Source organism: Tetrao urogallus, assembly GCF_951394365.1.
Source record: "Tetrao urogallus genome assembly, contig: scaffold_288, whole genome shotgun sequence".
Classification (NCBI taxonomy): Eukaryota; Metazoa; Chordata; class Aves; order Galliformes; family Phasianidae; genus Tetrao; species Tetrao urogallus.
In genome coordinates, this window is record NW_027638912.1 from 1 (window position 1) to 13,958 (window position 13,958).

The window sequence follows — 13,958 nt, forward strand, 5'->3', positions numbered from 1 at the left end:
CACAACCCCGTTTTTGTCACCGCTGATGCCACCAGGTCCTGTGCCGCCTCATCAACAGCCTCTATCCTCGGGGCCAAGCGCCGGTGGCCAAAATCCAGGCATCCTCCATGGCCTTCAAGCAGATGGAGCAGATCTCCCAGTTCCTGCAGGCAGCTGAGCGTTACGGCATCGCCGCCACCGACATCTTCCAGACGGTGGATCTGTGGGAAGGTGAGGGTTGGGGACGATGGGGTGACACCCAGATGTCCCCAAAGGGTGTCACAAGGGGTGACACCACGTTGGCACCACGCAGGGAAGAACATGGCGTGCGTGCAGAGGACGCTGATGAACCTGGGCAGCTTGGCGGTGGCCAAAGGCGATGGGCTCTTCGTGGGAGACCCCAACTGGTTCCCTAAGTAGGTGATGGGGGAACCTGGGGGGGGGGGGGGGGTCACAGAGGGGTGGGGGGTGATCGATGGGGGTTGATTCCCATGGTGGTGGCCGTAGGAAATCGCAGGAGAACCGCCGCGTCTTCTCGGAGGATAAACTGAAGGAGGGGCAGAGCGTCATCGGGCTGCAGATGGGCACCAACCGCGGCGCCTCGCAGGCGGGCATGACCGGGTATGGGATGCCCCGACAGATCCTCTGAACGGCCCCCCAAAACCCCCCCCCCACCCCGACCCCAAAGCTTCCATGGGGCTGGGGGGGTCCCCAAAGCGCATCGCTCTTCCCCATGGACCCCCCCTATGGACCACCCCATGGACCCCCCTATGGACCACCCCATGGACCCCCCTATGGACCCCCCCATGGACCAACCGGGGCTGTGCCCACCCGCCAGGACCAAAATCTGTGGGTTTTTTTTATAATAATTATTTTGTCTCCGTATCCCGACCCCCCCCTCCCTCTCATCCCAACACCGCTGTGCCTTGGGGGGGGGCCGTGCTGGGGAGAGCCCCCCCCCCCCCCCCCCCCCCCTCAGTGGCTCTTGCCCCAATAAATGGCCCCTTCTTGTTTATAACGAGTGAAAGTGGTTGGGGGGCTGGGGAGGGGGGTAGGGGTTGGGGTTGGGGTTGGGTGGGCTGGGGGCTGTCCCCACAAGTGTGGGGCCCAATGGCTCTTGGGGTAAGTAAGAGGCAATGGGGGGGTTCAGGTGTGGGGTGGGGGCACTCACCCCAATGGGGGGGGGGGGGGGTCTGGTGGTAATGAGGGGAATGGGGGAGGAACCCCCCCCCCCCATCTCCACCCCAAGGAACCCAATCAGAGGGGAGCAGCCCTGAGCTTCGAATGAGGTGGTGGGTGAGCACGTGGAGGGGTGGGGCTAGGAGGAAGGGGCGGGGCTAAGAGGAAGGGGGCGGGGCTTGCAGGGCGGGTGAGGCGATGCTGAGCCCCACGTGGATGGGGGAGGTGGGGACACGCGTGGGGAATGGGACGCTCAGATACGGGGACACGACTGGGAACACAGAGAGAGGGTGATGGGAGGGCGCAAATGGTGACAAACGGGAAAGGGACACGAATGGGGCCCAGTCGTGGAGACGCTCTGGGAACGCGCGGGGAGGGGGGCGGGATGGGGACGGGATGGGGACGGGATGGGGACGGGATGGGGACAGCCGGAGCCACGCGTGGAGGTGACGCCGCTGGAGCCACGCGGGAGCAGCCGGGGCCGCACACCCCCCAGCGACCATCGAGTCGGCTCCGAGCTGCCTAGAGCGGCCCCTCCGCGCCGGCCCCGCCCCCCGCGCGTCTCGTTGCCGTGAGAACGCGCGCTGCCGTTGCTATGGAGACGGAGCGGCGGAGCGGGATGGCGAGCGCCGCCCGCGGCCTGCAGGGCCTCAACGGGACCCCCGCCAACCCCCCCGGCTCCATGCAGCCCTCCAGCCGCTCACGGAGACGGGCACGGAGCACCGAGGTGGATGAGAGCCTGTTTGGGGTAAGGGGGGGCGGTGGGGCTTCTCCCACCTCCTTGGGCCTGGAAATCCCCCCCAGGCCTCGACCCCAAACAATGGGCCTGAGACCCCCCCCCCTCTGTCCTCCACCCGTGGGCCTGGGACTTTCCCCCTGCTCCCCAGGCCTGGGCCAACCCCTTCATTGTGGGCTGGAGGGGCTGAGCACCCCCTCAGCACTTTGGGCTTTGCTGTAGGGAAGGCCTGTGTTTGTTTTGTTTCTTTTGGGGGGGGAGGGGGCACACAGCCACCAACCCCAGCAGTGTTTGCCCCCTCCCCGCCCCCCAACCTGCGCCCTATGGCCCCATAGCACACCTTTATGGCACCCAACGCCCTTCAGCTCCAAGGCTGCAGCTCTGGGTGCCGCCCCGTGTCCCCAGTTCCACCCCACTGGGATCCCTATGGAGGTTCTGCCCCCCCCCCCCAAAAAAAAGGGCTGTGGGGCCTCAGCACTGCAAGCCGGACCTCCTGCCAAAAACAGCAGCAAGAAATCACTCTTTTCAAGGAGAGGAAGGAAAGACGACGTCACAACAGCCGCCTCAGCTCTGGGCTCCATCCCCAGCAGCTGCTCCGTGCAGTTGTCACAGCCTGACAACATTCCTACAATCATTAATTGGGTTCTTGGAGGCGGATCCCATCCCGTTCTCCAGGCTCTGAGGCCGGCGGTGCTGAAAGCAGCCGTTATCTGCTGGCAGTGCAGCCCAGCCCTGTCATTAAACACGCAGCTGATAACGGTGATGGATGAGAAATGAACCCTGAGGGCACCCAACTGCCCGGCCCGGCCCATGGGGTTGAGCCCCACTGCGGGGTGTGGGGTTGGCGCAGGGCTGCTTCTGGACCCTGGACAGATTTTAGAAGGAAATTCAGTATTCAGAGAGTTCCTCACAGAGCTGTGGGCGCCCCAGCCTTGGAGCCGGAGGCCGTGGAGGGGCTGTGGGCGACCTGAGCTGATGGGAAGCACGCAGCCCATGGCAAGGGGGGGATTTGGGGTCCCTCCCAACCCAGCTGTATCGGGATCCCACGGCTCTGTGATATTTGGGGTCCCTTCCGCCCCAGCCGCGCTGCGATCCCGTGGCTCTGGGATCTTTAGGGTCCCTTTGAACCCAGCTGTGGCCTCACATCCCTCCCCGAGGAGGCGGTGGAACAAACCGCCCCACCTCCAAGCGCACGGAATGGGGGGGGGGGGGGTTGGGGATCCGCCCCATAGAGAGCATGGCTTCGCTAGATGGCGATGTCACCTCGAGCGCGGGGACCTCGGCGGCGCTGCTGCGCCGGGAGAAGCGGGAGGAGGCGGAGCGGGACCCGGTGTGGGGTTTCCTGAGATTTGGGGGCACTTTGGGGGGATTTCAGCCCCTTTCCCCCCTCTGTTTTACTGCTGCGGTCTCACGGCGCCGCGTCGGGGTTTTTGCATCGGTTCCCCCCAGCTTTGGATCCCCGCTTTGGGGTTTTTCCTTGCAGCCTCACGGCCCCGTTGTGCTCCTACGGGATGCGCGCAGCTCTCCAAAATCAGCGCCCGGCGCTCAGCACCGCCCCGAAACCATCCGACTGCTCGGCAACGGCCTCATCCGCAGCCTCGTGTGAGTCGCGGCCCCTCAAACGCCCTCACAAACCCCACAAACCCCCCTCAGCCCCTCCTCAAACAACCCCCCGTCCCCCCCCCCCCAGGTGCCAAACACCCGCAGGCAGCAGCGATTCCCCCCTCCCTGGGCGCGCGGCTGTTTGTCCACGAGGTCGAGCAGTCGGAACCCGGCTCTAATTACATCCCCTCATTAAAAAGCCGCAGGGGTTTTGTGCCATTATCCCGGGCGAAGCCCACGGAGCCTCATTTTGACCTTCCCCCACCCCCTTTTTTTTTTCCCCCCCTCGCTTCACCTCTCCCTGCTTCCACCCCACAAGGACGCACCGCAGCCCTTCGGTTTCAGGCTGGGCTGAGGCTGCCGCGCTCGGAGCGCCAGGTTTTGGTCCCGCTGCCCACGTTTCCCCCCACGTGGCTCCACCTGGAAGCGTTTGGGTTCCTTTTCCATTCCTAAAAATCGGGGTGCAGGTTGGGCACCCAAACACAGACAGCTCAGGGCTGCGGTCGCTGCGTCACACCGTTGATTAGGGCCGTCGGTGCCACTGCCCATTCTTTAAAGCGTCCTGGAATCCGATGCTGTGATGCTGGGCCACTTATTATGCAGGTATCTGTCCCAAGGGTGGATGAAAAGGTGACACATAATGACAGTGACTGCATCCTTAGTCCCCAGAGCCTTCAAAGCGCCCCGTGAGTTTGGTTAATGCACCGCACGCGTCGCCGTGCTGCGGCTGAGCAACGCTGCCAGTAATTAAAACTCCTCACAACTCACCTGGAAATAAATAAAAAACAAAACGCAACCAAACCCAGCCCTGTGTCATTACCCACATTTTTGACACGTGGGGAAATGGGGGCACTGAGGTGGTTTCCTCCGAGGCTGAGTCACCGTGGGGCAGAGCTGCGTCCTCCCCCCACACCGAACTCATTCCATCCAACAGTGCTGCAGCCCTGGATCTCTGGGCTTGAAGCTCAGGGGGGGAGCGCAGCTCGGCTCACTTCCATCCCCCCAGTGGCAGCCGTGGGGCTGGCTCGGCCCCAAGCTCTTTGGGTGCTGCGTGTGGGGTTCTGTGGGTTCCCCCCGTCGCCCAGCTGCCGTCCCTCTCCGCTCAGGACAGGGATGTCACAGCGCTGAGGTGGCACCGCAGTGCCATCAGCACAACAGGAGGGTTTGGGGGTGAGCTGGGAGGGGGGCGAAGGGACCCCCAGCAGCACTGACTGCTCTGCTGTGCGCCCTCCTCTCGCAGCGTCCCTCAGAGAAGCCGACACCGGCCCTCATCATCGGCCTGCAGGACTTCCAGCGCATCCAGGAGTCGTCCCGAGTGCAGAGCAAGGAGCAGCGTGCAGCTGAGCTGGCAGCCCTGAAAGCACAGAGGGAGGCAGAGCTCGTAGGCACCCCCCCTGCCCACCCTTCATGCCGTGGGGGCACCCATAGGGTGGGACAAGCACCCTGCACCCCCCCGGATTGCGGTGCCCGCCTTCAAACCCTGCATCTCTCCGACCCTCTGAGCCCAGGAGGGGCTGTGGGGGGTCCCAAAGTTTGCAGTGCTGCGTGGGCTGCACCCCACAGCTCCCCAGTGCACCTCTGTGGGGCGTCTCCTTTAGAAAAGAGAGGGGTTTTGGCCCGGGGGTGCAGGGTGGGAGCCCAGGGGTTATGCAGGGTGGTGGCCCAAGGGTGAAGGATGGTAGTGAAGGGTTCAGGATGAGAGCATGGGGTACAGGGATGAAGGATGTGGCCCAGAAAGTGGAGGGTGGTGAACCAGGGGTCAGGATGGTGGCCCAGGGTATGGGATGGTGGCTCAGGGTTCAGTCTGGTGGCCCAGCAGCACAGGATGGTGGCCCAGGATGATGGATGGTGGCCCAGGGCTGCAGGTCGGTGGCTCAGCTCTCCCCCTGTCCCCTTAGGAGGCCATGAATGAGCGGAAGGCAGCAGCAAAGCGACAAAGCCTCCTGCAGCAGAGCAAGCAGAGCGAGCTGGAGGAGGAGGCGAAGGAACGCGCCCAGCACCTCCTGCAGCGGGCGAACAGGATGCGCATGGAGCAGGAGGATGAGATCAAGGAGTTCAGTGAGGTAAGGCCAGGGGGTCCCGTCCTCCTCCCCAGCGTCGTAGAACGAAAGGGGAGAGATGGCACGAGGTGCCCCGGGCCCCACAGGGCGCTGTGGTGCGCTGAGGATGAGCTGTGAGCGCTGCCTGCTGCTGCTCAGTCGTCTTCTCCTTCCTTTTCCACCTCCTGCTCTCTGTCCCCATCCGCCGAGCCCAGGACGCCCCTTGTCCCCACAGCTGCTCCTGGATGTGAAGTGCCACATGATCCGCGACACGCAGATCCTGGAGAAGCAGCAGATAGCCAGAGAGCTGGAGGAGGAGGAGAAACGCCTGGCCAGGATGATGGAGGTGGAGAGGCAGAAGGCCAACGAGATGCAGGAGGAGCTGGAAGGCAGGAGGAAGCGGGAGCTGATGCAGTGAGAGGCTTTTTTGGAGAGATGGGATTGAGGGGCGGATAAAGGATTTATGGACACAGCTGTGGGGCCGTGGGCAGCGGCTCTGCGTCCAGCGGGGGGGTGGTGATGAACGGAGCCCCCCGGGGTCTGTCTGGATCAAAGCTCTTCTGATCAGTGACACGGAGGGGCTGAGCTCCGACCCAACCGTGCTGAGATCCGCGGTTCCGTGGTCTTCGAGGTCCCTCCTGACCCAAGCACTCCGTGATCCTGTGGTTCTTCCAGAGGCAGACAGGAGCTGGTGAAGCAGATCGAGAAGAACGCGGAGGAGCGGGCGCTGAGAGCTGAGCAGAAGGACCAGGAGAGCCAGGAAATGCTTCGGTACCTGGAACAGCTGAAGGTGGAGGAGCAGAAGGTGAGCTGGGCAGGAACCAGGGGGCTGCTGGGGAGCAGAGTGATGATGATGATGAAGATGATGAAGGCAGATTTTCACCTCTTGGAAGTGTGACCCCGTGCTGGGGGGGTCGGCCTCGGTGCAGAACGGAGGCTGTGGTCTCTTGGGGAGGCTGAGCCTTCTTCCAAAGTGGCTCTGAGCCCCCATGGAGTGAGCACTACAGAGCCTCGGCTCTGTGCTTCAGGAGTTGGAGCAGAAGAAGGAGCAGCAGAAGAAAATCCAGGCTGAGATTAAACGCATCAACGACGAGAGCCAGAGGTGCAAGGAGGAGCAGCTGCAGAAGAGAAGATGGAGGACGAGCGGGTGCTCGAGTACCAGAGGCAGAAAATGGTACTGAGCTGAGCACAGCAGCACGGGGGGGCGATGGGGTGCAGGGAGCTGCCACCAAACTCTGTCCCACGTAGGAACGGGAGGCAGAGCTGGAAGCTGAGCAGGAAAGAATCCGTCGGGAGAAGGAGAAGGAGGTGGCACGGCTCAGGGCCATGCAGGAGAAGGCCCTCGACCAGCAGGCAGAGCGGGTGGGTGAGCTCCTGCAGCTGGGAAAGCAAATGGGATCCTGGGCTCCATCAGCAGAGGGGGGGCAGCAGGGCCAGGGAGGCGATGGTCCCTCTGTGCTCTGCTCTCTGAGGCCCCGTCTGCAGCACTGCGTCCAGGGCTGGGGGTTCCCAGACAAGACGGGGAGCTGTGGGAGAGGAGCCAGAGGAGCCGCAGGGATGAGCAGGGGCTGCAGCAGCTCCGTGCAAAGCCAGGCTGAGGGAGCTGGGCTCGTTCAGCATGGAGAAGAGGAGCTGGGGCTGAGCTGAGTGCAGCCTGCAGCGCCTGCAGGGAGCCTGCAGCCAGGAGGGGAGGCAGCTCTTGGGCAGGGGAGATGAGAGCAGGCCAGGGAACGGCTGGGAGCGGAGGGAGGGCAGCTGGAGGCTGGGGGTCAGGGAAGTTGTGTGCTGGGAGAGCGGTGAGGGGCTGAACAGCTGCCCAGAGAGGCTGCGATGCCCCGTCCATCCCTGGAGGGGTTGGAGGCCAGGCTGGATGGGGCCCTGGGCAGCCTGGGCTGTTGTGAAACATGGGCAGGTTGGTGGCTTTGCAGGCGCTGTGGGGTCGCAGCTTCGCCATCCCCGAGCTCCCTCCCAACCCAGGCCGTGCTGTGAGGGCTGGCAGATCCACCATCGTGGAGCAAGGAGCGCGGCCATGAAAACCATCCCTGCCAGCCTCACCGCCATCCCCTTCTGTCCCCGTGGGCAGGACGCACTGAGGGCCAAACGCAGCCAGGAAGCGGCCGAGCGGGAGTGGAGGAGGAAGGAGAAGGAGGCGGCGCGCAGGAAGGCTGAGATGGAGGAGCAGCTGCGGCAGGGCCGGAGGCAGCAGATCGCAGAGAAGGAGCAGCGCATGGCTGTGCAGGTGATGAGGGACCGGCGCGACTTCGAACGCATCCTGCGGTGAGGTGGGGTCTGCGCTGAGCGCGGCGCAGGGGGGCGGGAGGTGGGAAAAGGTCCGATCTGAAAGAGTGGGGGGCCGGGGAGGGGAGGGGGTCACCGTGCACGGAGGTGCTGAGAAAGGAGGTGCTGTGGGTGTGGGTTGGCGTTGGGTTCGGGGAGTCTTGGGGGTCAAAGATGAGCCTTGTGGTTGTGAGCAATGGGGACGGGTTGGGGTTGGCCTTGGGGGTCCCGGGGCTCTTCTGCGGCCCTGGTGGTTCTGTGAGTGGGAGAGGTGGGGAGAAGTTGGGCTTGAGGGTCTTGGAGGCCTTCGACCTTCGTGGCTCTGTGATTCTCTTTAGGCTCGTGCTTTAGTGGGAATGGTGGGGATGGGGGGGTTGGCTTTGGGGGCCTTAAAGGTCTTCTCCAGCCTTCGTGGTTCCCCGTTTCTGCGATCATTTTGGCACACAGTGGGGTTGGGTCAACGTGGCGACCTGGGAGGATGGGTTGGCGGTGGAAGATCTTGGAGGCCTTTTTCCAACCCCGACGGCTCCACAATTCTGCCATTCCGACATCAGGGAGGGGGGGGAGGATGATTGCAGTGGACCTTTCTCCCATTACGCGGCGCCACGAGCGGCGAGGGTGGGTTGGCGGTTGGATCTGATGACCTCGGAGGTCTTCTCCCCCCTCTCAGGGCCCAGCAGAAGCAGATTGAGAAGGAAAAGGCAGAGGAGGCTCGCAGGGCGGCCCTGCAGTCGGCCCACGCCGATGCCATCCGGCGTCAGATGAGGGAGCAGCAGCAGCTGAGGGCCCAGGAGCGCATGGCCGCCTTTGAGGAGAGCCGGAGGCTGCAGGAGGCGCTGAGCAGCGCAGCAGCGCATCGCCCAGCTCAAGCAGCAGAAGATCCAGGAGCTCAGGTGGTGCCCGCGGCCCTCAGCCCCATCCCGGCTCCCCTGCTGGGTGTCTCCTCCAAACACAACCCGCTCCAAGGCCGCATGCTCAGCCCGGCATCAGGATCTGATGGTTTTTGTCTCTACAGAGCCGCCGGCATCCCGGGAGAAGTACTGTGCCCAGGTGGAGCGGTGGGCGCGCAGTGGGGCTCAGCCCCACACGGGGCAGAAGGCAGCAGCTCGGGAGTTTCGGCTCGCTTAGGCAGAGCTGCCTCCAAACAGAGATGTTCATGGAGCACACAGCGTCTCCTGTCCTTCTCTTGCTTCCCACCTCCAGGTCAGGGTTAGGGGTTGGGGTTGGGGTTGGGGTTGGGGTTGGGGTTAGGATTGGGGTTGAGGTTATGGTTAGGAGCAGGGTTGGGTTGGGGGTTATGGTTAGGGCTGGGGTTGAGGTTATGGTTAAGGTTGGGTCGGAGTAGGGTTAGGGTTAGAATTGGGGTCGGGGTGGACAGGGGTTGGCACTAGCATTAGGAGCAGCCCCCTGCCCCTCTCCCTGCTTGCTGGGGACAGCAGCATCCCCTGCCCTGTTCCTGGGGGCTCTGGTTCGTCCCCATGACCCAGCCAGAGCCCAACCCGCTGCCAAACCCGCCCTGTGAGCAGCGCCGTGTCACCTCCAGGCCCTGTGGCCTTGTGAAGGGACAAAGCAAAGCGTCCACAGAGTGATGCAAACCTCGGAACGACAGGAAAAAAAAAAAAACAAACCCACAACAAACCGCAGCAGGACAGGGAATGGCAGCTTCAGAGGGCTGGGATCCCGTAGGAGTGGCTCTGATTAATTCTCCGAGCAGCTGAAAATAAGGAGAGCCTGGAAAGGCGAGACTGCCTGGGGCAGGGAGACGGCGTGGGGTGGGGCAGGGGGGGGGAATCCCACCTCCTCCCGCATCCCCACACGGCTGCTTTCCCTCTGGGTGTCCCCGAATGGCAGAGAAGCCGGGCACCGCGAGGCCGTGGCTGCTTTGGGTCACCCCCGGTTCTGTGGGGCCCTCAGCATCCCTCATGGTCACCTCCATCCCTGTCAGCTCCACGTCCTGCACGGCTCCCATCGCCGCTGAATCGAGAGCACGGTGCCGTGCCCCCCATCCTGCACGAGGGGTGCAGAGCCACCAAACCACAGCTGCGCCCCGCTGGGTTTCGTCCCCTCCGCGCCGCCCCGGGGGCCCCAAATCACAGACGCTGCCCAACACGTGCCTCTGTTCCCCAGCAAGGGTTAAAGGACGGCGATGAGCTCAGAGTGGGGCCGGTAAATGGAGCAGCTGTGGCCCCGGGGAGCGTTTGGGGCCTGCAGGGAGGTGCTGCCCATCCGGATCGGGCGGTGGGGTGGAAAACACCGAGCTGCGCCGCGGGGCACCGCGCACTGACCGGAGCTGCCCTTGTGCCACGGCCTCCATGGGGCACTGGGGCGGCTGTGGGGCGATGCTGCTGGGGGTCCAGGGAGTCGAGCGGCCCCCCGTGTGGCCTTTGTCACCTGCAAGGTGTCCCCGTCCCCGAGCGCGCCTCTGCTCGCTGCCTGGCATCGCTGTCCCCAGCCCTTCCGTCCCGCTGTGCCGCCCCTGTCCCCATCACCCACTGCTGGAGCTTTCCTGTCCCCAATCCATCCATGGTGGCCTCAGGTTCCACCTCCATCCCCACCTCCCCTGACCCACTGCTGCCACCACGTCCCCTGATGTCACCCAGGTGGGCTCAGCGTCCCCTCGAGGTGCCAGCATCCCCGCGCCCCACGCCGAGGGGGCAGGACCAGAGGAGGGATTTTTAGGGGATTAAGCCCAGGCTCCAACCACACCTTTCAGCTCCTACAGTTGTGTCCCTGCCCGACACCAAACCCTTTTGGGGCTGCGTGGGGCAGCGCCGCCATCTCAGAGCCTTCCGATGGATCCCCGGTCAGATCCTTCCCCACCGACCCCGCTGCTGCTGCTTAACACGGGGTCAGCCCCCCCAAATGGGGTCCGCAGCCCCAAATCCCCACCCCGCTGTTGGGAACGGGGCCCACGGAGCAGCGCAGCGCCCCCATGTTTCAGCCCCCAGCCCCACTCCAATGGGACGCAACCCCACATGGCGCAGCAGCTCGTAATTACCGGGTAGGGAGTGGAGCAGGGCGGCTTCGCTCACGCACAGCTCGGAGCCACTCAGTCATCCCAAAGGCATCCGCCCCACAGGGAGGAGCGCCCGGACCCAGCATGTAAAAGGGCTGCTGGTTGTCGGGCGATGCTTCGTCGCCTCGCAGCCTTCATCCACCTGCACTCCTCCTCCTCCTCCTCTCCTCCTCCGCGCCGGCACCGCAGCGCGATGGCACGGCACGGCGCCGGGGCAGCTCCTGCTGCTGGGGCTCATGCCAGGTAGGTGGCCCCGATGTCACCGAGGACGGATGGAGGAGGACGCTGCCCCCTGGGCACCCCTGGGACGGGCCGCCATCCGGCACCGAGCGCGGCGACCCCGGCAGAGCGACAGCCATGGGCGCTGCAAGGCGCTGCGATGTTTGTGGATGGGAGCCAGGAGCCAGGGGTTGGGTGGCGGGGAGATGGGGGGCAGGGGGACGTGGGGGTGATGGGGTGGGTGTAAGGTCAGGGGGCTGTGGGTTGTAGGGTTGGGATGGGGTGGGTTATGGGGTCAGGGTGTTGTGGGGCACAGGGTTGGGATGGGGTGGGGTTGGTTATGGGGTCAGGGGGCTGTGGGTTATAGGGTTGGGTTGGGATGGGAATAGGGTCAGGGGGCTGTGGGTCATAGGGTTGGGATGGGGTGAGTATAGGGTCAGGGTACTGTGGGCTATAGGGTTGGGATGGGATGGGGAGGGTCAGGCTGCTGTGGGTCATAGGGTTGGGATGGGGGGGGTTATGGGGTCAGGCTGCCCGTGGGGCACAGGGTCAGGGTGCTCACACACGTTGCCCCCTCTCCCCCAGCTCTCCTCCTGGCTGTGAGGATCAACAGCAAAGGCCGTGAGGTGCTGTACTTGGCCAAGGGAGACTCAGTGAAGCTGGGCTGTCCCTACGTCCTCGAGCCCGAGGACAACGGTCCCCAGGGTGTGGGAATCGAGTGGATCCAGATCACACCTGAGAGAACCGCCCCGAAAATGTGGTGAGTGTGGGGCACCGGGTGTGGGGTCACTGAGATGGCTCCGTCCTGTGGGGTGGAGGGGGGGGACGGAGAAAAGGATGGGGAGGGATGGAGGAGGGATGGGGCAGGAGGGATGGGATGGGTGGATGGGATGGGATGGATGGGATGGGATGGGAGGGTGGAGGGATGGAGGGATGGAGGAAGGGAGGGAAGGAGGGAGGGAGGGAGGAGGAAAAGAAGGGTGGAGAGGTGAAGGGATGAGATGGGGTGAGTTGGGATGGGATGGAATGGATAAGATGAGATGGATAAGATGGGATGGGATGGATGGGATGGGATGGGATGGGATGGATGGATGAGATAGCATGGGATGCTGTGGGATAGGATGGGACAAGGAAGGATGGGACAAAGAAAGATGGAGGAGCAGATGTGGGGCAGGACAAAGGGATGAGGAGAGATGGAGCAGGAGGGATGCAGGAAGGACGCAGGCACACCTGGGGATGCAGCAGCCCCTTCTGCCCGCCCTCACCCCCTGTTCCACCCCATCCAGTTCCTTTCCTACCACGACCACCACGTCAACTACGGCAGCGGTTCGGGCTGCAGGACCGCGTGGCCTTCGTGCAGAACGACCCAGGGCAGCACGACGCCTCCATCCGCCTGGCAGACCTGCAGGTCTCCGACACCGGCACCTACCAGTGCCGCGTCAAGAAGAACACCGGTGGCCGTGCACGAGGTCATCGTCACCGTGCAAGGTGAGACCCCCGTCCCCCTGCCGGATGGTGCTGCTGTGTGGTGGCGACACCGACGTCCCTCCGCGGAGCGTCGATGTCCCTGGCGGTGGCCATAGAGGTGGCGGTGGCCCTGGGGGTGGCCGTGTCCCTCTGTGGTGGTGGCACTGTCCCAGCTGGTGACCGTGTCCACGATGGGAGCGGTGGCACTGGTGGTGTCGATGTCCTGAGCGGTGGTGGTGGCTCTAGAGGTGACGGTGGCCCTGCTGGTGACAGTGGCCCCAAAGGAGGCCTTGACCGTGATGGTGACAGGTCCACGGTGGTGTCAATGTCCCTGCTGGTGACCACCACCCTGGTGCTGGCGTCTGTGACCCTGGCGGTGACAACGCCCGCAGTCGGTGTCCCTGCTGGTCGGGACAGCGTCCCTTGTGGTGGCGGTGGCCCCGGTGGTGGTGACAGCGCCCCGTGCGGTGACCGCAACCTCGGTGGTGACCCCTGTCCCTGGTGGTGATGGTGGCGCAGGTGATGATGATGCCCCCGCTAATGACCGCATCCCCTGTGATGACCGCATCCCCGGTGGCGCCAATGGCCCCGGTGGTGCCCGCACCCCTGGTGGTGACGCTGCCCCTCGCCCCGCAGAGAAGCCGGCCGTCCCTCAGTGCTGGACCGAAGGAGATCAGGTGCAGGGCGGCAGCGTTTTGCTGCGCTGCTACAGCCGCGGAGGGGCCGCGCCGCTGGCCTACCAGTGGGCCAAGCTGGCAGATGGGTACGGAGGAGGACGGCTGCCCCAAGGAACCATCCAAGGTGGGCACTGGGGGCTCCCGGGGGGTGGTAGGGGGCTGCGGGGTGGCAGGGGGTGAGAGGCTCGTGTTGTGTGCAGCTGTGACCACGTTTGCCCCCAGCCGCGCTCGGCTGGTGGGCTCAGCCCTGTGTCCGTGTGTCCGTGGGTGTCCAGCGGTGCCCCCATCCACACAACCCTGTGTCTGTGTGTCCCCATGTCCATGTGTCCCCATGTCCGTGTGTCCCCATGTCCGTGTGTCCCCATGTCTTGTGTGTCCCCATGTCTGTGTGTCCCCGTGTCCGTGTGTCCCCATGTCCGTGTGCACCACGGGTGTGGACGGAGGTGGTGCGGACGCTCGCGTGCTCTGCCCGTGTCTGCGCTCACATCCGTGCTCCTGTGCTCACGGCCACCCGTGTCCACGCGTGCTCCTGTCCGCGTGCTCCCAAACCCGTCAGCAGTGTCCTCACACGCCCACATCCGTGTGTCCCCATGTCTGTGTGTCCCCATGTCCCCGCATCCCCTGTCTCCATGTTCCCAAGCACCCCATGTCCCCCTACCCCCGTGCCCCCTTTTCCCTGCACCCAGTTCCCCTTGTACGTCCCCACGTCCCGTGTTCCATATCCCCCCGCTCTGTGTCCCCACGTCCCCACATCCCTGCACTCCATG

General features: G+C 64.4%; 3 protein-coding genes across 3 annotated transcripts; all 3 read left to right on the forward strand.

The window, feature by feature from the left end:
* Positions 1–26: 26 nt before the first annotated feature.
* On the forward strand, positions 27–628 carry LOC306957655 (transgelin-2-like; the record flags this gene model as incomplete). The annotated part of the gene is made up of 3 exons (XM_079551130.1): positions 27–210; positions 293–395; positions 487–628. Coding segments are annotated over 3 exons (429 nt in total), but the record flags the coding sequence as incomplete, so codon positions are not given.
* A 1,149-nt stretch (positions 629–1,777) lies between these two features.
* Positions 1,778–8,940, forward strand: LOC306957657 (cilia- and flagella-associated protein 45-like; the record flags this gene model as incomplete). The annotated part of the gene is given in 14 exon segments (XM_079551131.1): positions 1,778–1,899; positions 3,344–3,494; positions 4,737–4,877; positions 5,395–5,559; positions 5,771–5,949; positions 6,211–6,340; positions 6,564–6,657; positions 6,660–6,709; positions 6,784–6,897; positions 7,619–7,812; positions 8,483–8,656; positions 8,658–8,705; positions 8,828–8,843; positions 8,845–8,940. Coding segments are annotated over 14 exon segments (1,674 nt in total).
* Positions 8,941–11,021: 2,081 nt separating this feature from the next.
* LOC306957658 (V-set and immunoglobulin domain-containing protein 8-like) lies at positions 11,022–13,315 on the forward strand (the record flags this gene model as incomplete). Its single annotated transcript, XM_079551132.1, is given in 8 exon segments — positions 11,022–11,039; positions 11,041–11,071; positions 11,633–11,791; positions 11,794–11,807; positions 12,334–12,373; positions 12,376–12,500; positions 12,502–12,535; positions 13,151–13,315. Coding segments are annotated over 8 exon segments (586 nt in total), but the record flags the coding sequence as incomplete, so codon positions are not given.
* Positions 13,316–13,958: the final 643 nt, after the last annotated feature.